The 27,358-nt window shown below is 40.6% G+C and overlaps 1 protein-coding gene across 3 annotated transcripts in view; it reads left to right on the top strand.

Moving 5' to 3' along the window:
• The window catches only part of LOC117395069 (GTP-binding protein Rheb), a 49,562-nt gene that overhangs the window by 20,994 nt on the left and 1,210 nt on the right, over positions 1 to 27,358 (top strand). The window contains exons 1-6 of one of the 3 annotated variants that reach the window (XM_034921088.2): positions 8,726 to 8,797; positions 14,795 to 14,862; positions 15,050 to 15,132; positions 20,380 to 20,436; positions 20,527 to 20,574; positions 26,216 to 26,326. In XM_034921088.2, the coding sequence (XP_034776979.1) occupies positions 14,806 to 14,862; positions 15,050 to 15,132; positions 20,380 to 20,436; positions 20,527 to 20,574; positions 26,216 to 26,326 (356 nt within the window). In that variant the 5' untranslated portion in view covers positions 8,726 to 8,797; positions 14,795 to 14,805. Of the gene's footprint in view, positions 1 to 8,725; positions 8,798 to 14,794; positions 14,863 to 15,049; positions 15,133 to 20,379; positions 20,437 to 20,526; positions 20,575 to 26,215; positions 26,327 to 27,358 lie in introns of those variants that run through there. The other 2 variants (XM_034921086.2, XM_034921087.2) reach the window with 2 other exon arrangements.

The raw sequence follows: 27,358 nt of genomic DNA, 5'->3' as shown, positions 1-27,358 counted from the left end.
TGTAGGTGTGCATACAGACAGAAAGAGATAGATTCCAATTCTCCTCATATTCTGATACTATTGAGTCACCCTAACTGGCAATAATGCTTAAGAATGCCCTGAGCAAGTTCACTTGCACAATGTAAATGTTGCAGACTCCAAACACACAAGATTAGGACTTTGAGAGATTCGCTGATCCAACTGTGCTGAAGCTTGAAAAGGATTTGGCACAAGTCATTGAGTGCATGTATATGCTTATCTTGGGGTGCATGGAGGTGTCCTGCATGTCTGTTTAGAGGGCTGTAAACGGGTGTATGGAAGCAGGTTTGAAATGTTACATGTGGATAGAGGCACAGTGATTCCTTTTTCAGAATGTGGGGGTGTATGGAAGCAGGTTTGAAATGTTACATGTGGATAGAGGCACAGTGATTCCTTTTTCAGAATGTGGGGGTGTATGGAAGCAGGTTTGAAATGTTACATGTGGATAGAGGCACAGTGATTCCTTTTTCAGAATGTGGGGGTGTATGGATGCAGGTTTGAAATGTTACATGTGGAGAGAGGCACAGTGATTCCTTTTTCAGAATGTGGGAGTGTATGGAAGCAGGTTTGAAATGTTACATGTGGAGAGAGGCACAGTGATTCCTTTTTCAGAATGTGGGGGTGTATGGAAGCAGGTTTGAAATGTTACATGTGGATAGAGGCACAGTGATTCCTTTTTCAGAATGTGGGGGTGTATGGAAGCAGGTTTGAAATGTTACATGTGGAGAGAGGCACAGTGATTCCTTTTTCAGAATGTGGGGGTGTATGGAAGCAGGTTTGAAATGTTACATGTGGAGAGAGGCACAGTGATTCCTTTTTCAGAATGTGGGGGTGTATGGAAGCAGGTTTGAAATGTTACATGTGGATAGAGGCACAGTGATTCCTTTTTCAGAATGTGGGGGTGTATGGAAGCAGGTTTGAAATGTTACATGTGGATAGAGGCACAGTGATTCATTTTTCATGCTACTGGTAGCTCTCATTTTGTATGTACAGCTATGCCAAAGGATGTATGTCACAGATAAGCTTTATATAGATGTGTTTTATATAAAGAATGGACTACATTACAATTAGGACAACAAATGCATGTTACTGTGCCTACAGTTTCACTCTATTTACATACATGATAGGTCTGAATACTCATGACGTGGTTATAGTTTTTTTCAATTTAAAACAACACTGTTTTTTTCCATTCCTGGTGCTGCTCTTATCAAAGACGGGGATTGGAACAGTCCACTAATATGTTACAGTTCCCCTCTTGGATCTTGAAAAGCTTTATTTTAATCACGTACTGTAAAAAGCCCTGACGCATAGAGCTGCTGTGTATACGCGGTGGAATCTGTTCCCTGCACGTTTACAGTGCTGTACTGTACTGTACTGGCTCCCATGCTCACTCGTCCATTCTGTAATCTCTCAGTGCTATAAATAGCAGCAGTCTCTCGCCGGAGCACATTGAAAAGGCAGCACTGCAAACCTGAACTGACAAGGAGGGCTTGCCTGTCCTGTGCTGCAGTTACTTCACTATCTTTAGCCGAGCCATTCATTATTACAGAGCACACTGATCTGAGCTGCAGCAAATATTACAGAGCACACTGATCTGAGCCATTCATTATTACAGAGCACACTGATCTGAGCCATTCAGAGCACACTGATCTGAGCTGTTCATTATTACAGAGCACACTGATCTGAGCCATTCATTATTACAGAGCACACTGATCTGAGCTATTCATTATTACAGAGCACACTGATCTGAGCCATTCAGAGCACACTGATCTGAGTCGTTCATTATTACAGAGCACACTGATCTGAGCTATTCATTATTACAGAGCACACTGATCTGAGCCATTACAGAGCACACTGATCTGAGCCATTCATTATTACAGAGCACACTGATCTGAACCATTCATTATTACAAAGCACACTGATCTTAGCTGTTCATTATTACAGAGCACACTGATCTGAGCCATTCATTATTACAGAGCACACTGATCTGAGCCATTCATTATTAGAGCACACGGATCTGAACCATTCATTATTACAAAGCACACTGATCTGAGCTGCAGCAAATATTATAGAGCACACTGATCTGAGCCATTCATTATTACAGAGCACACTGATCTGAGCCATTCATTATTACAGAGCACACTGATCTGAGCCTTACATTATTGCAGAGCACACTGATCTGAGCTGCAGCAAATATTTCAGAGCACAATGATCGGAGCTGCAGCAAATATTACAGAGCACAATGATCGGAGCTGCAGCAAATATTTCAGAGCACAATGATCGGAGCTGCAGCAAATATTACAGAGCACAATGATCGGAGCTGCAGTTAGCATTAGTGGCTCCTGCTGTACGCAAATATTGTGTATCCCCTGCACACAGGGGGTCAATACAGAGAGAATAAACCTGCATGAAATCAACGCCTGGAACTGACAGCATGGTAAAACACTTCCGTACCACATTGTAACCATTAACCCAGGGGTGTCCTATCAGAGTCCTGGAAGGCCATTCCAATCCAGCTGTAACAGATACAATGAGATCATTAACTACTTCAGGGTCTGGATGGAGGTATAATTTAATCAATTAAAAAATTTAGAGCAGGGTTGGAACAAAGACCAGGAGTGGAATGGCCCGCCAGGACCGTGATTGGACACTCCGCCATTACCCTGTCCCCCTACTACACTGTTCCCCCAGTGCATGCAATAAATGCCTCCTTTACACTATGTAGTATTCCTTAACCCTTTGCAGTCCATTTATTAAATGCGCGTCAGGCGCATCAGGTCCAATTTATTTTCACACGCGCAGTTAATTTTAGACGCGCTGTTTAAAAGTATTTTTTTTCACAGTCAAACGGGTTTAAAAGGCCCTACATATCAACAAAGCACTCACTAGGCATCTCCAGCCCTGCCCCACCCTTTCGTTCGCTATAGCTTTCACCTATGTAAGAAATAAATAATAATAATAATAATAGTCGTGCATACCGATCAATCATCTCCTGATCACTCGTTTTATCACCAAACTCCTCAATAATGCGATCCAAGTCATTATTTTATTACTATAAAAAAACAACATATGAATCCAAATTAACATGTATTTATACTAAAGTAATACAAAAATGTCTACAAAAGATTTAGAAGTGAGTAGTTTTTCGAGATTTACGATTATACTGTAAATCACTTTCACGAATCAGCCCCCAAATGTAGTCTCCCATCATGTTCTCGTTATACTGTCCTTGGTAGCGGCGTTCAAAGTCCAGTATATCCTGGTGGAAGCGCTCGCCTTGCTCCTCCGAGTACGCTCCCATGTTCTCCTTGAATTTATCAAGATGAGCATCAAGGATATGGACTTTGAGGGACATCCTACAGCCCATTGTGCCGTAGTTCTTCACCAGAGTCTCAACCAGCTCCACATAGTTTTCGGCCTTGTGATTGCCCAGGAAGCCCCGAACCACTGCGACAAAGCTGTTCCAAGCCGCTTTCTCCTTACTAGTGAGCTTCTTGGGGAATTCATTGTACTCCAGGATCTTCTTTATCTGTGGTCCGACGAAGACACCGGCTTTGACCTTTGCCTCAGACAGCTTAGGGAAGAAGTCTTGAAGGTACTTGAAGGCTGCCGACTCCTTATCTAGAGCTCTGACAAATTGTTTCATAAGGCCCAATTTGATGTGCAGTGGTGGCATCAGCACCTTCCAGGGGTCCACCAGTGGCTCCCACTTGACGTTGTTCCTCCCCACAGAGAATTCGGTCCGCTGTGGCCAGTCCCGCCTGTGGTAGTGCGCCTTGGTGTCCCTGCTGTCCCAAAGGCAAAGATAGCAGGGAAACTTGATTAAACCGCCTTGGAGACCCATCAGGAATGCCACCATTTTGAAGTCTCCTATGACCTTGATGCCATCTCAGAAAAATGCAGATATGTATCCACTTAGGCAGCTGGAACTAAACTGAACTGGTGGGCTTAAGGCCCCTGTATTTATACTACTATTTATATTACTGGAAAGTTCTAGAAGTCACTCCAAGTTTACTCAGCACTGAATCTATCTGGAATGTTCTAGAAAATAGGTAAATTTCAAAATATCACTGTCCTGGTCACAAAAGCAAAGTTTGTGGGGAATAATAGCCATTTTCTATACTTTTGAGGCATAAGCAATTAGGAAATAACACTCACTACCCAGGAACCAAAAAAAAATAAAATTTGTTACACGGTGTTATACATGTCTTGATTATCTAGATCCTTAATAAGAGGGGGGATTCTTTGTGTTGCTGTTGTTAAGCTCTGCTTGATTTTTATAATACCAGGTATTAAAACATTACTTTTTAAAGCTGCTTTGTGATATCAGTTACTGTTAATTACAGCCTTTTTACTAGTGCACTAAAGCTTTCTGAATAAGTTCCTTCAATTCCTTTGTGCCCAGCGCAGGTGTTAAAAAATAGTCTTAAAATACAATACAATACAATACAATACAATTCACATTTCTATAGTGCTGTTCATCACAAGGATCCCAAACACTTCACACAACAAGAAAAAATGAACAATGAAACCATTACATTAAAAACAGTCTAATACCAAATGTAATTAAACAGAAATTTAAAACATGTGATGTGAAATGTACAATTAGAAAAAGATACAAAGCTGGTTTATAAAAATAGAACAATTAAAAAAAAGTCTAAAACAAAAATGTAACAAAATTGGAATTAAAAAAAAAACACAAATTGTAAAATTAGGAAAACTAAGATAAAAATACCAGTTTGTAAAAACAGAGCAATTAAAAACAGTCTATTAAAAAAACGTGGATACAATTGGAATAAAAAAGGACAAAAAGAAAATGCAGTTTGGGTTGTAAAATTTGAAAACTAAGATAAAAAAAGGTATTTTGTAACAAGGGCTTTTTTTATCTGGATTTAAAAACAGCTTCCCTGACAGAAGGCAGAGCATTCCAGAATTCAGGAGCTTTATTCACCCTGGAATAACCAGCAGCCCTGCATTCTGTGATCTAAGAGTGCAGTTAGGAATATGCAGGGTCAATAATTCCTTTAAGTAACTGGGTGCTAATCCATTCAGGAACTTATAAGTTAAAAGCTAAATCTTAAAATCAACTCTAAACGCCAAAGTAGGGATAATATGTTCACTATTTCTGCTTTGTATTCCAATTGTAATCCAGTCCACAGGCTATGACTGGCTGACCCCACTGTGTTGTTGTGTCACTGGCAATGCTGTTAGAACATTATAGGAGAAGTTATTATCAGACTCACCATCGCCCCCTCCCTACAGAGTCCTCCCCACAGTCAAACACAAAGATTCTTACTGGCAGAGACGCATTTAATAGCAATTTAATTTAAACAGGGCACACGCAGAGATTGAAGAACAGTGGCTGTGCTTTGTAATAAGCTTCATTACAATCATTCTGTTATTAAACACGTACCGTAACTGCCTCTGGAGCTAATGCTTGTTGAACTTTGGGTTTCTCTTGGTGCTTTTTTAAAGGCAGTCTATCCCTGATAGACATCATGACCAAGATGAAAAGAAGTTGCATGCTTATTTCTGTTTCTTTCAATTTAAATGCAGGCTCGAGTCAGATGCTGTACTATGTGGCTATAGAACAGGCCAGCTACAGTTTTTTCATCAGCAATGTACCTGTGATGGGTACTGGTGGAAAACTGGTTGCACCTGTCTGTGTGTGTGTGTCTATATATATATATATATATAGACACATATATATATAGACACACACACATATATATATATATATATATATATATATATATATATATATATATATATATATAGTGAAAAATATCACAATTTTTAAGGTCAGTAGCCCCTTAAAATCAGACGCAGACACAAGAATTTGAAGTTTTTAAAAGCACTTCTGTGCTGTTTTATTAATTACAGAAATCAAAGCCAAAAGAACAAAAAAACAAAACAAACCCTAACTCCGTTTTTGGAGCGCTAACCAAACTGTTCAGGAACCTAACTAACAACCTGGACGGCTAAGCCGTTTACCATTTACAAAACCATTTTTACACAATTACACATAACAACAATACAGAAAAGGGTTACACAATACCTTTTCCTTACTGACAGCCTCTAGCCTTCACACTGAAGGTAATCGCAGGCAGGTGGCATTCATTTATAATTATAGCCAGGTGTACCCCATCCTGGCTCCCCCCTGGCTGAGGGACTACATCTTTTCCTCTTCCTCCCCCTGGTCTGTTACAATCTATCTATCTATCTATCTATCTATCTATCTATCTATCTATCTATATACACAGTATGTATGGATGTATGTGTGTGTGTATATATATATATATATATACATTATATATATATATATATATATATATATATATAAGTTTGAGAAAGGAAAACTGCTGTGTACCAAAATGATCAATAAGAAAAAAGAAAAAAAAGAAAAGGATATTTCAGGTACTTAAAGGTAGAATAATTGATTTGTAATCAATTATCAGGACGTTTCGGACTACAAGTCCTTCATCGGCTGAATACAAAAAAACAGTGCTTTAAGAAGTTGATAAAAAACAAACAAGTAGTCTTTTAAACAAAGTTCCAGAATGTTGATGATGATGATGACCCCAGAATAGAATGTTCATTCCAAATGGCTCCAAAGTGCCTAGTTTGAAAATAAGCACATTCCTTTTGTTTCCTGACAGCATTAGTTCCATAGCATTGAACCATCCCACAAATTGTGATGTCTTCTATAGTGTGGCCATTTCTGTTAAAATGTCTGGTGACAGGAAAGGTAGAGGTGTTAATTCGTATACTTCTCAGATGTTCCACGAAGCGATCAGCCAAGCGTTGTTTTGTTTCACCAATATATAGCTTGTTACATTTGATGCAGCCAATGCAATATACTATTCCTTTACTAATGCAAGTAAAAGTATCATGGATAGTAAATGAGGATTTTGCTCCCTTAACTACTGTGTTGCTGTGAATGTATTTACAAGTTGCACAGCAAGACCTATTGCATGGAAACGTACCCTTAAGATTGGGTCGAATGTTACTGTGGACCAGATGCTCTCTTAGATTTTTGTCTCTTCTGTATGACATTAGAGGAGAGTTATTGAAAATAGGAGCTGTAGAAGGATCATCTTGAAGAATGCTAACATTTCTTTGTATGATGTGTTGTACTTTTTTGGTCATAGGATGATATGTAAGAACAAGGGGAATACGATTGTTGGTATTCTGTGTTTTGGTTTCCTTTCTGTTTATTGTTGATACTCTTAACTGAGCTTCTCCAAGTATAGTGTCTGGAAAACCACAGTTTCTGAAAAATGTACACATGTCATTTGTTTTATTCAAAATATCACTATCATCACTGCAAATGTGTCTCGGTCTTAGTAATTGGGAGTATGGAATGGAGTTGCGACAAGCTTTGGGATGTGAGGAGTCGTATCTTAGATATGAATGAGAGTCTGTTTATTTGTAGAAAATTGTAGTATTGATGGTACAATTAGAAACCGTGATGGTAATGTCTAAGAAAGAAATTTGTTTAGAAATGTTCCATGTATAATTTAGAGCTGGATGAGACTGGTCAATAAAATGTATGAAATCCATTAAATCTTCATTAGTGTTATCTGAGATGCCAAATATGTCGTCAGTGTACATAAGATATAACATTGGTGTATGTCCCTTGTACTGTTGAAAAACTTTATTTTCAATCCATCCCATAAAAAGATAAGGCATAAGAGGGCCCCATTTTGCTGATTAACGCTTCCAGCTTCTATACTGTTGTCAAGGAAACCTCATACACAATGAGTGGCCACATAAGTCTTGGCAGTAGACCAAACTGAAAGCACCAAAGTTTGCCCGGTAAAGCGCTGCTGTCTGTGCTCTTTAACCCTTACACTGCTTGTTGTCTCACTTCTCCCACACAAACTGTGTCCTTTAGGTCCCCATCAGACCATCTCCCAAGACTTTTCACAGGCTTCTCAGACACTGTTGGTATTGCCTCACCGTTAATATAGAACCTCTTAACCACTACATTACCTTTAATTAGGGCAGCAGTGTGGAGTAGTGGTTAGGGCTCTGGACTCTTGACCGGAGGGTTGTGGGTTCAATCCCCAGTGGGGGACACTGCTGTTGTACCCTTGAGCAAGGTACTTTACCTAGATTGCTCCAGTAAAAACCCAACTGTATAAATGGGTAATTGTATGTAAAAATAATGTGATATCTGTATAATGTGAAATAATGTATAATGTGATATCTTGTAACAATTGTAAGTCGCCCTGGATAAGGGCGTCTGCTAAGAAATAAATAATAATAATAATAATAATAATTATAGAGATGCTCCTTGACTTAGTAGGCTTGAATTGCATTCATGCCCATTCAATGTTATTGATTAGTTTGCCCAATAACCTATTAGTGCAGGCTACTGTTGTAGTCATGATTGTCATGTCATCCACGTATGCTCTAATTGGTGGCAGTCGCATTCCAGAAGCCAAGCGCTCTCCTTCCACTACCCATTTTGACACCCTAATAATTACTTCCATTGCCATGGTAAAAGCCAGTGGAGAAATGGTACATAGCAAATCTCCGAAGTAGGCTTTCACTAAGTTTGTTATTGTCCTTGGTACACTGAAAAAATCAAATGCTCCCCAAAGTAGTTCATGTGGTACTGAACTGTATGCATTAGCTAAATCCAGGAATGTCACATGGTGCTCCTTCCTCTCCTTTTTAGCTGTTTGAATTTGCTGATGTGCTCTAAGCATCCTGGGAAACCTGGAATATCAGATTTCTGTACTGGAGTGTCATTGAAGCAGTTCTTCAATAGGTAAGCTAGCAATCTCTGAGCAACAATGCTGAAGAAAATCTTGCCTTCCACGTTTAACAGGGAAATAGGGCGAAACTGACTGATACTCGTAGAATCTTTGTCTTTGGGTATAAAGACCCCACCTGCTCGGCACCATGCTCTTGGTACAGCCTGTTTTTCCCATGCCACTTTCATCAATTTCCACAGGATTTGTAGAACATCAGGGGCACTCTTGTACACTCTGTACGGAACTCAATTAAACCCAGGAGATGATGATGCCCTTGCCTTTTTCACAGCTTGCTCTACTTCTTTCCACTTAGGTGTGCAGTCCTCCATTTGGTATTCTGGTGGATTGATAGGTGGGATGTCTGAAGGAATCGACATAGGCTCCTGTCTTTTTGAATCTGTGTGCGTTTCCTTATATATGTGAGTGTGGATCTGGCAGAAATGCTCAGTGCTTGGCAGACCTCTTACCATGACGGTCTGAGTGGGCTGGTGGCTTACTCTTGTTAGTAACTTTTTAATGTTCTTATAAACTATCCTATAGTACAGTGGTTGTGGACCGCACTCCCCTTCCTCTTGTCTGTGGTAGTTGACACCCCCCCACCCCTCCACACACACATGTACAACATGCCAGGGCTCTCTGTATGTCACCGCTGTTGTGTTTTTCTCTTTTACACGAACCAGCCACTGATCCATCACAATAAGAGCAAACTTAACACTGCAAAAATAGTTTACCGATTGTGTCCAACGCTTACTAATGTGCACACCACGTAGTAAACCAATAAACAATGTACATCACTAGATGGCAGTGGACTTCATCCAAAAATATGCAAGCTTCAATAAAAGGCACCCGTCAGATGCACAGCGCCATCTAGAAACTTATATATATATATATATATATATATATATATATATATATATATATATATATATATAGGTTAAGATGCTGTATTTAAAAAAATAATAATTCTTATACGTTCTCATGCCAGGATACATTGTGTAGCCTCCTTGAGGGGTGCCCCCCCAGTTTGAGAACCACTGCAATAGTAGGTGCCTTAATGAGTGCAAGGCAATGGGAGCTTTCTATAAAAAGCAGATTTACAAACCAATGTGCACTCAGCTAGTTTCTGGGCTTGTACCCTCACGAACACTGCTTCCGTTACCAGAAGTTACATCAGTTCCATTGCCTTCTTTTGATTATCTGCCAGATACAGTAATGGCAGTGTTTAACAAAGAGCACTTTACAGCAGAATCAATGCCTAACAAGCTGAGGCCAGAGCTTCCATTATTGTCTGCTTATAATGGAGCCCAATCGGGGCTGCTTCCTCTAGTTCCTACTGTGTCAATAGAGGACATATATGAATAGTGTGTTGTGTTAAAAACTGCGCTGTGAAAACTATGTAATAGCATGCAGCAGTGCGGAGGAGACAATAACAATCTTTTACAGAGCTGCAGTGTGTTCACTGAATTCCACCGGATCAAGCCTTGGCGTCTCAGTCCCTATCTGTGACTCTTCTTCCCCTACATTGATCCCCAGTATCAGACCCTGTGAAAATGCATGTGATCGGGAGGTGTGGTGGGAGACGACAATCTGTCTCCTTACAATCCTGCCCTCATTCCTTTCCAGCTGCCAGCAGCACTATAGTATGAAAACCCCTAATAAAAAGGGTTGAGAATCCCATTAGTAAACATTCATTGATTGTTTAAAGAGCAAGTATAAGGTCCATATAAGTTACAACGATAGCTGTCACTTGTATTGGACCTTGCTGTGCTGTGTGCCGTTCCATATCTTACCTGATCCCTTGAAATAACTTTGTTCTCAACGCATTGATTATTGTCTCTTATTACCTGCCCCTTATCTGATTAGGACATTGGTTGCTGACTGCACCTCATTTAACCAGCCTGGCCGTGTATAATGTTACACATAAATACAGCAGAACCTGTCATATCTGATCTTGTAACATACAATACCCTTTATTAACCAATGGACAATTACAAAATTGCAACATATATTTTGGGAGAGAATAATAGATATTCAAATAATAATAATAATAATAATAATAATAATAATAAAGCTGAAATCTCCTCCCTTGGCTCCAAGCAGTGTTTGTGATAATGAGAATGTACTCTACAGACAAACTTCATGTCTAACAGCAAGAGGGGAGACATAGTGATGTTTCTGTTTTACAATTCAGCCATTCACTGGATTGAGGGTGCCTTGTGATGTAGTCAGAGCCGGTTTAAAGGGCAATCGGGGGGCCACTAGGCTAAGTGAGGGCATGTCTACTGAGCAGTGAAAAACAAATTTAACACAAGCATTCATAATAGTACCACATATGACACCTTAAAGTGGTCAAGTCTAGTTCTGTTTGTTTAATTTTACGATAATTGTTCATATGAAATGGTATTGCCATTTAACAGGTACAGAACTGGACGTAGTGGCTCTGAAATGATAGCTAGAGGTCTAACGAATACGTCTCAGACCTAGTGTGATATGATTGACTGCCACTCTGCCAGTGTGGGTAGAGAGAGGTTAGTCTGGATTACTGTAACATCAATGTGTAGAGGTTGTTTTTTAAAACCCTCATAAAATGTGAATAATCTGATTCATATCAGTGATGTGTCTCATTGCAAAATTGCTTTTGGTTTTATAATATTCTTTAGAAGTCATTACCCCTGTCAAAAAATAAGGTTTGGTTTCCCGAGGGGGCCCATTTTTCCACCTTTCGTGACATATATTTAACAGCCATGAGATGCTTCAAAAATGCACCGGATCACCACTTCTGCAGTGCCAAGCTAGTGGTCACATGACCTGACTGTGTGAATTCTGCAGTGCTGCCTTCCACAGAAAGACACAAAGGGGTTAACAGTTAGTCCTGGACCCATCCTCCTCCCTTCTCTACAGGCTCTGAGTGTTGCCAGCTCCTTCCGAGCCACCCTGCATTATCATTCACTTCATACATTGTCGAGGTACTGCTAGTTATGCAGATTGCACACTCAAATCACATGCAAAGGTTACCAAAGCTATGCATTAATCATTCAAAATACAAAACAATCTGTATAAATTGGAAGAAACTGACATTTATCCTGCTAGTTTTTAGCGAGGGAAGAATTGAAATTCCAGGCAACTACAGACCAGGTAACTACAGACCAATAAGCCTGACTTCTATTATATGTAAACTTATGGAAACTATAATAAGATCCATAATGGAAAATTACCTATATGGTAACAGTATCCTAGGAGACAGTCAGCTTGGTTTTAGGAAATGGAGACGGTGTCTAACTAACCTGCTTGAATTTTTGGAGGATGCAACATCGACAATGGATAATTGCAAAGCATATGACACGGTTTATTTAGATTTCCAGAAAGCTTTTGACAAAGTCCTGCATAAAAGATTAATTCTCAAACTGGATGCAGTAGGGATTCAAGGAAATGCATGCACATGGATTAGGGAATGGTTAACATGTAGAAAACAGAAAGTACTGATTAGAGGAGAAACCTCAAAATGGAGCGAGGTAACCAGTTGAGTACCACTGGGATCAGTATTAGGTCCTCTGCTATTCCTAATCTACATTAATGACTTAGATTCTGGTATAGTAAGCAAACTTGTTAAATTTGCAGACGACACAGAAAATAGGAGGAGTGGCAAACACCGTTGCAGCAGCAAAGGTCATTCAAAATGATCTAGACAGCATGCAGAACTGGGCAGACACATGGCAAATGACATTTAATAGAGAAAAGTGTAAGGTACTGCACGCAGGCAATAAAAATGTGCATTATAAATATCATATGGGAGATACTGAAATTGAAGAAGGGAACTATGAAAAAGACCTAGGAGTTTATGTTGACTCAGAAATGTCTTCGTCTAGACAATGTGGGGAAGCTATAAAAAAGGCCAACAAGATGCTCGGATATATAGTGAAAAGTGTTGAATTTAAATCAAGGGAAGTAATGTTAAAACATTAGTTACAATGCATTAGTAAGACCTCATGTAGAATATTGTGTTCAGTTCTGGTAACCTCGCTACAAAAAGGATATTGCTGCTCTAGAAAGAGTGCAAAGAAGAGTGACCAGAATTATTCCGGGTTTAAAAGGCATGTCATATACAGACAGGCTTAAAGAATTGAATCTATTCAATATCAGTATCCTCCCGTACATGCTGGCTCCAGCCCCCGGAATCACGCCACTGTCCCCAAAGAGGAGACGGCTTCTGCCAATTGTGCACAGCAAAGCCATTGTAAATCAGACCCCCACGCTGCTGAGCTGTTTGGAATGACACCAGTATAGTACATGTTATACTCAACGTTTAAGACATACAGTATATATATAGCTTGGACCACAAATTTGAAAAAAAAAAGAATTTTGATGGTTAGCTATGAGAGTCTCAGTTAAAGAAGAACACCCTAAGTTGGTCACTATATTAGCACACCTCTAATAGTAAAGGGCAGCAGTGTGGAGTAGTGGTTAGGGCTCTGGACTCTTGACCAGAGGGTTGTGGGTTCAATCCCTGGTGGGGGACACTGCTGCTGTACCCTTGAGCAAGGTACTTTACCTAGATTGCTCCAATAAAAACCCAACTGTATAAATGGGTAATTGTATGCAATAATAATGTGATATAACAATTGTAAGTCGCCCTGGATAAGGGCGTCTGCTAATAAATAAATAATAATAATAATACTAAAAAATGTAATCTCTAGACCATGCCAAAGCAGCAATGGCAAAATTATTACATTGCTGTTTATCATTTTTAAAACTTTACACTTTACTTACAGTTATCTTAAAAATAATGAAAGATTTCAGTTCTGTTTTTGGCACTTCTTTAGTCTGTGCAACATGGCCTGTTTACTGCCTTTAAAACCTACTTTGCTAGTTAGTTGATATTATCCTTTCAGTCTTGTCCATGCTTCTTTCAATGCATATGTAATGGGTGAGTGCAGCTTCCCTCCTCTGTGCTGGTGGACCAGACCCTCATTGAAACAGCACAGATGACTGGAAATGCTGCTGCTGGTGGTGCGGCTTCAGTAAAGTAATTGAATACAAGTTTGAAAAGCTTAAAATACACAAGTATCAAAACATTTTACAGATTTTTGAACACTGACTGTAAAAAAAGCCCAAGAACACAGGAGACCGTCTTGATGGACATGTCATTGCAGCTTGAGCATTTGCAGGGACACCCACTGTCATTCCCCCTGTGAAGTCACTGAGATCCTGCAACTTTCTACCTGATTCTCAATAGTTGCACATCTATAGCTCCAGTGGATCACATACAATAGTGTGCACATTTATCAGCACTCCCCGTTGCCTCTGTTGTTTTTCATTTGTTGGGCATATGAAATTAAATCCCTGTCTGAAAATCTTGGAAAATTGGCAAAATAGTCAAAGTAGTGATTGCCTAATTTAATTGATGACTCTAAAAGGCCACACATGCACATAATTTAAAATAGTAGGAGAAAAGGAACACATAACCACAAATGATAAAATGCATGAGACTTTTTAGAAGTTGTTTAATATCCGTAATTAAAGCATAAAGTGGTCTGACATTTCCACACAAGTGTTTCTATATCACTGATTACTGAGCTGTAATTCTCACACCCAGAGGTTTTTGTGCAGGCAGGTATATATTATTGTTATTTATTTCTTAGCAGACACCCTTATCCAGGGCGACTTATAATTGTTACAAGATATCACATTATTTTTACATACAATTCCATTGTTTATTTATTTTTACACATTATTTTTTACATACAATTACCCGTTTATATAGTTGGGTTTTTACTGGAGCAATCTAGGTAAAGTACCTTGCTCAAGGGTACAGCAGCAGTGTGCCCCACCTGGGATTGAACCCACAACCCTTTGGTCAAGAGTCCAGAGCCCTAACCACTACTCCACAGTACTGCCCCAGGATGTAAAGGATGTAAATCTCAAGGGGTTCTAATACATTTGCACATGACTACCTTGTGAAAGATGGCACGCAGTCTGGTACCAGTGATTATATGCTTGTTTTCCTTCTACAGCATTCACAAAAATGATCACAGTGAACGGCCAGGAGTACCACCTTCAGCTTGTAGATACAGCCGGTCAGGTGAGTTCACTGCTTACCAATTCACATACAGTAGCAACCTGAAATTAGAAGGTGTCTATTCCACAGACACAAGTGCGGGTGGAGCTCCATTGGGCTGTGCTACCACAGCTAAGCTAGCTTCATGCTTTTATGAACCTCTGTGCATGGATGCTATAAACATGAAACTCATTCTGCTGTGTTTTTACAGGATGAATACTCCATCTTCCCTCAGACTTACTCCATCGACATAAACGGGTACATCCTGGTGTATTCAGTCACGTCAAACAAAAGGTAATAGAAAATGTTTTATATTACATGGTCTGAAACTTGAGCTGAAGAATGTCCTTATCAAGCTTCACCTCCAGTGGATGAGATGCAGTACTGTATATGGAACAATGTTAGTATGATATCAGTACATATAGGTGACCAGATGCCTCCATATATCCCCAGATTCTTCTACTCCTAATAGCGTGCGCTAAAGAATGTGCGTAACATGTTTATATCACAGCTGGATAAGCTGTTCTCAGATATACTGTATGGTAGCTCCACTGTATAACCCCTCCAGTCACTGCATGTATAATGTTACCATGTTAACTTTCCTAGCTATCTATCTAGCTATTATCATGTAGAATGGGGGTTTTATTCAAAGTTGTGGCCAAAGAGTTCACACAAACTGTTTTAAAATTTCTAAAAATGTAATAATAAAATCGTGACCGACGGGGATGTATAGCTAATACATTGCATAAAAAATGTTGGAATTTGGGTGTCTTGATATTGTGTCTGTTTAACACTAATATTGGGTTGAGTGTATTAGCTCTGCAGCCCTAACTCAGTACTACAGATCTAGGGCCTTCCTTTTGATTAGGAAGAAATTCAAATTAGAATGGCTGATTTTCATGAAATAAATAGCAGATACCAAGCTCCTGATACATAAAGTATTGTAGTTATTCAATGCCAGATCAAAATCATAATAATACAAAATTAACACCTGAATTCAGAAAACCTGAACGATTTGTGCACTTCTTAGATGCACCACATTATTATTATTATTATTATTATTATTATTATTATTATTATTATTATTATTATTATTATTATTATTATTTATTACATGAGAGTAGCTGTTATTCATGATAATATTGAGCGCGGCTTTTGGCAAGATACAATGAGGTAGTAGTGGTGGGGTCCAACCAAGATGTAGCTTCACTGTAATATATGAGCCTGCAGCTCCTTTCCGCCACCAGGTAATGTGGATTTCCTATTGGCTCTGTGTTGATGGCTGAAGTGTAATGTAGTGATGAATATTTACGGCCTCCCTGGCGTATCAGCACACACAATGGTGGTAGGGTCTCCATAGGGCCTCAGCATGGCAGCCGTCTGGAAAGGGCTGGGTGGGGCACTTTGCTGGGGTCATCAGGTGGGCACCTCCTGTCTTCTGGTGTTTCATCGACTAGCCCACAACACCTCAGGAAGGCTGGACAGTGATGCTGTAAATGATTTTCGGTTGATGTTTGGTATTTCTGAAAATGTTTTGTTAGACATACAACAACGCACCGCATCCATTACTTGAAATAGTTAAATTCTTATACTATCAGAATGCTGTTTTTACTTTGGAGTATTTTGGAATTCTGTATAAATGCCATCCTTAACAGCAGCAGGGAAATGCAACAAATGAAAAGAGCTTGCAGTGGCACCCACCCTTGGTACTACATGGACAGATGCTAAGAGAAAGCTGGCACATGTAGAGCATGTCATCAAAGAAGATCATAACCCGTCAACATTAATTAAAGTGCTGTGAGCAAGAGTGGAATCTCACCTCACTGTACATGCATAACTGCAGCGTGTCAATACTTGATAGAGAGCATGACATAACTGCAGCGTGTCAAATCTTGATAGAGAGCATGGCATAACTGCAGCTTGTCAATACTTGATAGAGAGCATGACATAACTGCAGCGTGTCAATACTTGATAGAGAGCATGACATAACTGCAGCGTGTCAAATCTTGATAGAGAGCATGGCATAACTGCAGCTTGTCAATACTTGATAGAGAGCATGACATAACTGCAGCGTGTCAATACTTGATAGAGAGCATGACATAACTGCAGCGTGTCAAATCTTGATAGAGAGCATGGCATAACTGCAGCTTGTCAATACTTGATAGAGAGCATGACATAACTGCAGCGTGTCAAATCTTGATAGAGAGCATGGCATAACTGCAGCTTGTCAATACTTGATAGAGAGCATGACATAACTGCAGCGTGTCAATACTTGATAGAGAGCATGGCAAGCCCTTGAAGTGCGGTCTTGTACTAAAGAATCACAGGGATTCTAAGTGTAGGCCTGGTACACAAGGAGCTGGAAATGGATTTTAAAATGATCACTGTACCTGGCTGCTGCTCAAGTCTCCCTCAATCCAATCAGATCAGATAACTCCATTCACGCTATGACTTCATCTTCACTTACCCACTGGCAGCCCTCAGCCTTGCAGCACTGAAGACCTTTTCTCTTGTTTTTAGTTGGTGCTTGTGTAAGGTACTGGACTGACAAGCACTGGATGCTGAATTCTATCTAATTTTCCACAGAACAGTTGTAGTACTAGGAGTGTGAACAATCCCAAATTCTGCGGTGTACCCCATGCCTTCCTTATAGTGACACACCTTACTCGTATACCTCGTTTCCATGCACCACTCTACCCAGGTTGAAACCCTGCTGCCCCTGATACTGTGTTTCCATCTTCATTTAGCCAGCCTGCATTGGCTGCCAATACAAGCGGCCCCTGATTTTGTTCTCACTTTCCCAAAGCAGGATGGGTGGAAGTTTGTCCCAGCGCTGATCTATCAAGTGATGAGTGGGCGTAAACACTTAATCCACACATACAGGGTGAGCAAGTTCCTCCGTGCTTTAACAACACTGACCAATCAAGTGACGAGTGGGTGTGTACGTCACAACACAGACCAATCAAGTGACAAGTGGGTGTGTACGTCACAACACTGACCAGTCAAGTGATGAGTGGGTGTTTACGTCACAACACTGACCAATCCAGTGATGAGTGGGCGTAAACAATTTAAATCCACATCCAGGGTGAGCAGGTTTCTCCATGCGTTAATTAATATTCTTGTATGTTTTTTTTTTTTTTAGTAACAAAAAAATCCAAAGAATTATCGGAAGCAAAGCAATAGCGTCTATCCTTTTGTGTTAACAATGAATGTGACCTTAGTCGCAAGGCGTGCTGGGAAAGAACCGCCCACATCTGTCAAACTCACATTGCATCTTTTCACTCAGCTCGGGTAGACTATCAATGGGGGTTCAGGAGGAATGCAGGAGAACCCGGATCACCTCAGATTGGCGGTCAATCCATGCTCATGGAAACAAGGGATTAGAGAAGAGGGGAGCAGTTTGTTTCCCATGCCAAACCCTGGTCTCATTCATTAGCAGGTGTGCTGTTACTGGACGGTAGCTTTGTGTTAGGCATGTCATTTGAGACGACCATTGAACTCATTGAACCTAGACCTAGTTCATTTAACCCACAGTGCCCCCTCCCCCCTCTTCTCGGCAAGCTGTTTTATATCTGATGAAGTTCAAAGATGCTGCTGCAGTTCAGACACCCTCTCGCCCTGCTCCACCCCAGCTGTGCTGTGTGATAGCCGACTGGGAGGGGAAGAAGGCCATTAGAAAGCCTTGGAGTGCCTGGGCTGAGACGAACACACTGTCATAAGAAAGCCAGTGAGCGCCTGGGCTGACGAACACACTGTCACAGGCGTCCCAGGAGACAGCTTTAATGAACACAGAGACCCAGAGGAGCTGGAGATGAGCTGAAATTAAAATATAAAAGACGTTGCTAGGTTTTTTTACTTGAGTCTAAGAGTCAGCCAGTAAACATCCTAATAACCTTTCATGTTGGTACATGTTAAGCTCTCAATGTCCTTTTAAGGGCAAAGCCTGCAGAAAACAGAGTGTGCATGCCGTACTTGTACTAGGACTGTGATGCTAATGGAACCGCAGTCCTTGGAGATATTTGCAAGAACAATACAGGTGCGGATTGTATATGTATGGGCTCTGTCGGAGCTGTCCGTGGTGCTGCATCTCTCTTCTGCTCCTTTATGGTTAGAGCATGTGTTCTCCTGTAGCGCCCTCACTACTGATTTAATGGAAGGAGGTACATTCAGGTGCCCCATTGCAGAATAACTGGGTGGAATATTACACCTTGAATATGACTTCATTTACCCCAAAACCGTGGCTGTTAAGACTGGAACATCTTTCAGTGTCAATGCTTGCACAGCAGTGTAGGGACTTCCTGCTTTTGCTTCCCTTGTTATCGAACCTTGAGACTATCTGATCATTTCATCATGTGCGCTTTCATGTGGTGTGTATGTGTTAGGCCTGGTTAGGTCTTCACTGGGGAATCTGGCCAGCCTTCTGTGTTATAATCTCTGGGAATACTTACTGTGGTCACCTCATTGAGGTGACCTCACAGAGCCTACCTCACTGTGCTGACCTCACTGTGCTGACCTCACTGTGCTTGTATACAGAAGAAGAATAGATCACTCCACATTGGACTGGACTCTGCAGAGGCCCACCTATCAATTATCTGTTCTCTGCTACAGTTTTTGTTTTTAACTGGCATGTAAACTTCCTACTGCTTGAACCAACAATTGACAGGGAATTAAGTGATCCTTCAAAGGACAGGGCCGGTGGGAGTGGAGTGGTCTTCATGATTCTGAGGGATGTGAGTTTTGTTATACACCTTGGTCCATTTATAGAAGTTATGTATCTGTATGCATGTATCGTTCTATGTGGTTTTGCATCCAGACCCGGTGGTGATAAAAGGCAGCTTGTATAAGGAATGCTGGTTTTAACACCGTACAGACGCACCAAAGACCTGCCTGAACAGTAACAAGAAGGTGTGTTAGATCAGCCTTCGGCCTGTGTGCTTATTGAAATCCACATTCACAGGAGCAGCCAGGCACTAGAGTTAACAGTACCTTTGTGTTTCTAGCACACCCCTCAGGAAAGACTTCCAGCGCTGCTCCTGGTTGTTTTTCATCACGTTGATAGCGATTGATCATAAGCTGGGATGGTGCCAGCAGGTGAAATCTCGTTCTGATGTGTCTGGTGAAGCTTTTTGTAATGAAGGCAGTTTTTCACAAGCACTCGTATTAATCTGAGGGAACACAAAGCCACTTTCTCAGGAACAGTAGCTTGAAATCTGGTTCCAGGAGACCGGGAGACCTAGTTTGAGGCAACTTTGCTGTATCAAACCCCCAAGTCTCCCCTGGTGTGCCATGGAGTGGTCTGGAACCTTGTCTCCTGAAACCAAGTTCCAAGCCCCAAAGTGCCCAAAGACCAAAGCATGTAGTGTTTCCGAAACAGCAAAACAATGGTACACAAGCTTTTGGGTCCACAAAGAACCCATGTAACGTGGAGGCTTAAAAATGAACCTTCTTTGTTTTTTTAATACTGTAGGTACACAGTAGAAATGCACTTCTAGAAATAAGTGACCTGATTTTAAACTATTTCTACTTTTTTTTTTATTGCAGTTTTGAAGTAGTTAAAGTTATCCACGAAAAATTGTTGGATATGGTGGGAAAGGTTCAGTAAGTATTTAAACATTTAAATAAGCACACAAATCATGAAACAAAGCAAGAAATGTATGGTTTTAAAGTGTCTTTCTCTGCCTTGTTTAGGGTGCCCATTATGTTGGTTGGAAATAAGAAAGACCTTCATATGGAAAGGTATGTAGTCTGTTATTCTACGGATTGCTTTTTGAACTAACACTGATTGAGGTTGTCCAGTCAAAATGAATGTCGGCAGTTGCAACATTTGTCCAGCTGGTGGTGCTGTGTTCTACATTTAAATGCCGGTGTTCCATAGAACCATGCCTACCCATGGAACCATGCCTCCCACAGGCACATTCTGATAGCTATAGAAATGAAACCACGCCTCCCTGAGGAACCACGCCTCCCTGAGGAACCACGCCTCCCTGAGGAACCATGCCTCCCACAGGCACGTTCTTATAGCTATAGCCATGAAACCACGCCTCTCTGTGGAACCACGCCTCCCACAGGCATGTTCTGATAGCTATAAAAATGAAACCACGCCTCCCTGAGGAACCGTGCCTCCCACAGGCACGTTCTGATAGCTAAAAACATGAAACCACTCCTCCCTGAGGAACCATGCCTCTCAAAGGAACATTCTGATAGCTAAAGACATGAAACCACGCCTCCCTGTGGAACCATGCCTCCCACAGGAACATTCTGATAGCTAAAAACATGAAACCACTCCTCCCTGAGGAACCATGCCGCCCACAGGAACATTCTGATAGCTAAAGACATGAAACCACGCCTCCCTGTGGAACCACACCTCCCTGAGGAACCATGCCTCCCACAGGAACATTCTGATCGCTAAAAACATGAAACCACTCCTCCCTGAGGAACCATGCCTCCCACAGGCATGTTCTGATAGCTAAAGACATGAAACCACGCCTCCCTGAGGAACCATGCCTCCTTGAGGAACCATGCCTCCCACAGGAACATTCTGATAGCTAAAAACATGAAACCACTCCTCTCTGAGGAACCATGCCTCCTTGAGGAACCATGCCTCCCTGAGGAACCATGCCTCCCACAGGCACGTTCTGATAGCTAAAGACATGAAACCATGCCTCCCTGTGGAACCATGCCTCCTCTAACTAACAGTGTGGCATTATTGTTGCTTAGACTGGTGTTGTGGAAACATCCACACAGTGAGCAGAATATATGTGTCTCGATCCTCTGTTTAGGAGTTGGCGATGGTGAATATGTGTTCCCCAGTTATTATTCCTAGAATATGAACGCTGCAGTATTTTTTTTAGAATAATATTGCAATAACCACTTTAATACAGGGGGAGTGTAAATAATAGCATACATATAATAAGAACCGGAGACTAACTGGATGTAACCTGTAATGATCCTGGGGAGAGGAAATCGTGGTGGGGTACATGCTGTAGCAGGGCTAGTCTGAAGGATAGTAAACTAAAAGGTTTACAAGTTGTTTAGCATACCATTGCCTTAGTTATGGTTATTTTGAGAATCTCTGGGAATAATTGCTGTGCTGACCTATACATATGTTCAGAGAGAGCATGGGTTTCGCTGTCTCTTTTCTTGTGATTTATTTAAGTGTATCTTTTTGTGTATCTTTACATATACAGTAACAGGTAAAAGTTTTAAATAGAAACAGTATTGGTTAGACTTATTTTTCTTTCATTTCAAGGGACTGTACTATTTATAATAATGAATGACCTTACCTGTTATATCCTGAATGAAATGTACATACAGTAAGACGAGTGTACAGGGGAAGCACCCTTTTATGATGAGAGCTGTACCAGAATCAAAGTACAAATGCATTCACAGTGCATACCGGAGACATGGTTCTGTAATGAGAGCTGTAACAGAATCAAAGTACAAATGCATTCACAGTTCATACGGGAGACGTGGTTCTGTAATGAGAGCTGTAACAGAATCAAAGTACAAGCACATTCACAGTTCATACGGGAGATGTGGTTCTGTGATGAGAGCTGTAACAGAATCAAAGTACAAACACATTCACAGTTCATACGGGAGACATGGTTCTGTGATGAGAGCTGTAACAGAATCAAAGTACAAGCACATTCACAGTTCATACGGGAGATGTGGTTCTGTAATGAGAGCTGTAACAGAATCAAAGTACAAGCACATTCACAGTTCATACGGGAGACATGGTTCTGTGATGAGAGCTGTAACAGAATCAAAGTACAAGCACATTCACAGTTCATACGAACAACAGTTAAGAAAAATAAAAAATAAACCACCACCATTTCCCACTTGCATCTACATGCCACATATCCAAAAATCCAATGAATGGATCCAACATGTTGAATGGGTTTTGGCTCAGTCTGTAAATATCTGTTGGGACCCTGTGGCTCATGCGCATTCAGAAACACTGAAACACAGAAGAATACATTTGCATCTAAAACCTATTGATTGAACTGTAACTTGTATGCATTTGAACAGCCCCCTCCATTATCCAACCTGTCTGCAGAGCACCAGCCAGCACTGCAGTTGTTTCTGTATAACGAAGGGCTGCTAATGAAGGGCTGCATTGTGGCACAGCAGCTTAACTGGAGACTCTGTCAGCTTTGGGTCACTTTCAAAGGGTCTTGCAAAGGAGTAAATGAGGTTTGGTCTTCAGGTTATCTGCCTTCTTGGCTTGAGGCAGGAAAAGGATTTTAAATACATGCAAAGTATACTTTGGAAAGCTTGTAATATGTGAAATCTAGGGTTGGATAAATATATAGTAACAACCAAAACAAATTAACACTTTAGTTTAAAAAAAAAAAAAGTTAAATACATTATGCTTAAAATATGGCATTCCATTGGCTGCAGGTTTAAGTGTAAATCCTATAAAAATAGAATATTAATAGTTGTAATATGAATATGTACAGTAACACACTTTTCTTTAAATGGTTTGTTCATCACATAGCTGATTTAATGGACCACAATGATCTGTACTGATCTGTATCTGTACTGTCCCACTCTACTGATCTGTATCTGTACTGTCCCAGTCTACTGATCTGTATCTGTACTCATCTGTATCTGTACTGTCCCAGTCTACTGATCTGTATCTGTACTGTCCCAGTCTACTGATCTGTATCTGTACTGTCCCAGTCTACTGATCTGTATCTGTACTGATCTGTATCTATACTGTCCCACTCTACTGATCTGTATCTGTACTGTCCCAGTCTACTGATCTGTATCTGTACTAATCTGTATCTGTACTGTCCCAGTCTACTGATCTGTATCTGTACTGTCCCAGTCTACTAATCTGTATCTGTACTGTCCCAGTCTACTGATCTGTATCTGTACTGTCCCAGTCTACTGATCTGTATCTGTACTGTCTCAGTCTACTAATCTGTATCTGTACTGTCCCAGTCTACTGATCTGTATCTGTACTGTCCCAGTCTACTGATCTGTATCTGTACTGTCCCAGTCTACTGATCTGTATCTGTACTGTCCCAGTCTACTGATCTGTATCTGTACTGTCCCAGTCTACTGATCTGTATCTGTACTGTCCCACTCTACTGATCTGTATCCGTACCAAAACAGTTAAAACACATAATTATGGGTTAATTTAAAGAGGCAAATCAGTTGAACGAGGGAGTTCTATTATTGAGAAACATGGCACAGCCATGCCATTATCACTATTATACTGCAATGTATTTAGATGTATATATTTTATTTAATAACACTATGTAACACAATTTCTGTTCCTGGGTAGTAAGTGTTATTTCCTAATTGCTTATGCCTCAAAAGTATAGAAAATGGCTATTATTCCCCACAAACTTTGCTTTTGTGACCAGGAGTGATATTTTGAAATTTACCTATTTCCAGTGAGAAAACGGGTGAATTTGTGACTTTTCGTTCACATAAAGTGAACGAAATGGCAGCAGTGTGGAGTAGTGGTTAGGGCTCTGGACTCTTGACCGGAGGGTTGTGGGTTCAATCCCCAGTGGGGGACACTGCTGTTGTACCCTTGAGCAAGGTACTTTACCTAGATTGCTCCAGTAAAAACCCAACTGTATAAATGGGTAATTGTATGTAAAATAATGTGATATCTGTATAATGTGAAATAATGTATAATGTGATATCTTGTAACAATTGTAAGTCGCCCTGGATAAGGGCGTCTGCTAAGAAATAAATAAATAATAATAATAATAATAAAGTCAGAAAACAACATATGAATCCAAATTAACATGTATTTATACGAAAGTAATACAAAAATGACTACAAAAGATTTAGAAGTGAGTAGTTTTTCGAGATTTACAATTATACTGTAAATCACTTTCACGAATCAGCCCCCAAATGTAGTCTCCCATCATGTTCTCGTTATACTGTCCTTCATTGACAGCTCATCCAGGAGCCACAAAGCCGTGCTGCTCCATAATGGTAACAAGTACCCGTCTCTTCCCCTGGCTCACTCGGTGCACCTCAAAGAGGATTACAACAGCATCAAGACCTTGCTGGACGCCTTGAAGTATGATGAGTACGGCTGGGACCCCAGGAAGGTGCTGATGCCACCACTGCACATCAAATTGGGCCTTATGAAACAATTTGTCAGAGCTCTAGATAAGGAGTCGGCAGCCTTCAAGTACCTTCCAGACTTCTTCCCCAAGCTGTCTGAGGCAAAGGTCAAAGCCGGTGTCTTCGTCGGACCACAGATAAAGAAGATCCTGGAGTGCAATGAATTCCCCAAGAAGCTCACTAGTAAGGAGATAGCGGCTTGGAACAGCTTTGTCGCAGTGGTTCGGGGCTTCCTGGGCAATCACAAGGCCGAAAACTATGTGGAGCTGGTTGAGACTCTGGTGAAGAACTACGGCACAATGGGCTGTAGGATGTCCCTCAAAGTCCATATCCTTGATGCTCATCTTGATAAATTCAAGGAGAACATGGGAGCGTACTCGGAGGAGCAAGGCGAGCGCTTTCACCAGGATATACTGGACTTTGAACGCCGCTACCAAGGACAGTATAACGATAACATGATGGGAGACTACATTTGGGGGCTGATTCGTGAAAGTGATTTACAGTATAATCGTAAATCTCAAAAAACTACTCACTTCTAAATCTTTTGTAGTCATTTTTGTATTACTTTAGTATAAATACATGTTAATTTGGATTCATATGTTGTTTTTTTCTGACTTTATGTGAACGAAAAGACATTCGCCTGTTTTCTCATTGGAAATAGGTAAATTTCAAAATATCACTGTCCTGGTCACAAAAGCAAAGTTTGTGGGGAATAATAGCGATTTTCTATACTTTTGAGGCATAATCAATTAGGAAATAACACTTACTACCCAGGAACCAAAAAAAAAAAAAAATGTAACACGGTGAGATCAGTAGACTGGGACAGTACAGATACAGATCAGTAGACTGGGACAGTACAGATACAGATCAGTAGACTGGGACAGTACAGATACAGATCAGTAGACTGGGACAGTACAGATACAGATCAGTACAGATACAGATCAGTACAGATCAGTAGTGCACTGGGACAGTACAGATACAGATCAGTAGACTAGGACAGTACAGATACAGATCAGTAGAGTGGGACAGTACAGATACAGATCAGTAGACTAGGACAGTACAGATACAGATCAGTAGACTGGGACAGTACAGATACAGATCAGTACAGATACAGAACAGTAGACTGGGACAGTACAGATACAGATCAGTAGAGTGGGACAGTACAGATACAGATCAGTAGTCTGGGACAGTACAGATACAGAAGCTGGGCAGTGAGACACATTGTTGGGACCTGTCTCTTATAGCCTGATGGTTTTATTTGTACATTTCTAACCCTCTGTAGCTCTGTCTGTTGTGTCCTGTGTTTTTCAGGGTCATCACTTGTGAAGAAGGGAAAGCTTTGGCAGAGTCCTGGAGCGCAGCCTTTATGGAATCATCTGCAAAAGAGAATCAGGTATCCTAGTAGTAGCACTTCCCAGCCATTCATTCATTCATATGTATTTATTTAACCTGGATACAACCCATGTGAAATAAATCTTATTTAAGGGGGTCCTGGCAAGAGAAGGCAGCAATAATTAACACATTATAAAATCAATGCAGTAACCAAATCGCCCCAGAGTCCAGCCTTTGCCCTGTTTAAGATCACAACATGGGGGTATGGCAGGACTTAAGCTTGCATGTTGCATTCCATTTTTATTTTTAGTGTTCATCAAAATTGTCTATTCAGCAGAAACCTAAAAAATCATTTGACCTCAATATAGCAGTCATGTAAGGTTAGAGGTCAATACTGTGGCCACCAGTACATCTGGCTATTGGATTAGATATAACTTGAGATTATGAAGTTAGAACCTCAAATGGTATCTGATACATGAGGTTTTGACAGTGTGTCAGCGACTGCATTATACAAATGACTGCTATAAAAGGTTAATTTGTCTTGTAAAATACCCACAATCAAAATGAGTCATAGAATACAGCTGTGTACCAAGTATAAAGCCAATACATGACAATCTTTATCGTCTGGAAACCAAAAAGTCCCATTACCTCAGTATGGCAGCATGTATTCGCTTACAGGTTAAAGTGAATTGTACCTTTAGATTTTGCCTGAGGATTTTCCGTTACATTAAAAAATAGGCATATGAATGCAGTAACATCTCAAATAGTTTATGAAACATTAGCCGCTGAAATAGTAGTGGTACTGGCAGATTTACATACACGCTTCCCTCAAAGTGTAGAACATTTTAAAATCTACAGAAAAAATAAGGGACTATGCTATTAATAATTTTTAATTTGTTGTTACTGTAAGAGAAACTTTGTTTATTACCCCTTTAAAGCTTTGTGAACAGGGCCCAATATTGAAACTCAACAAGCAGGTACTGGAAAGCTAATGAGCATTCAGAGATAGGTATAGGTTGGCCAGGCTGTCCTTGGCTCACCGCGCACCAGCGACCCCTGTAGTCTGGCCAGGCGCCTGCGGGCTTGCCTGTAA

The sequence above is a fragment of the Acipenser ruthenus genome, chromosome 3 (genome assembly GCF_902713425.1).
Source record: "Acipenser ruthenus chromosome 3, fAciRut3.2 maternal haplotype, whole genome shotgun sequence".
NCBI lineage: Eukaryota > Metazoa > Chordata > Actinopteri > Acipenseriformes > Acipenseridae > Acipenser > Acipenser ruthenus.
The sequence above is the reverse complement of the archived record's forward strand: the minus strand, read 5'-3'. Positions and strand labels throughout refer to the sequence as shown.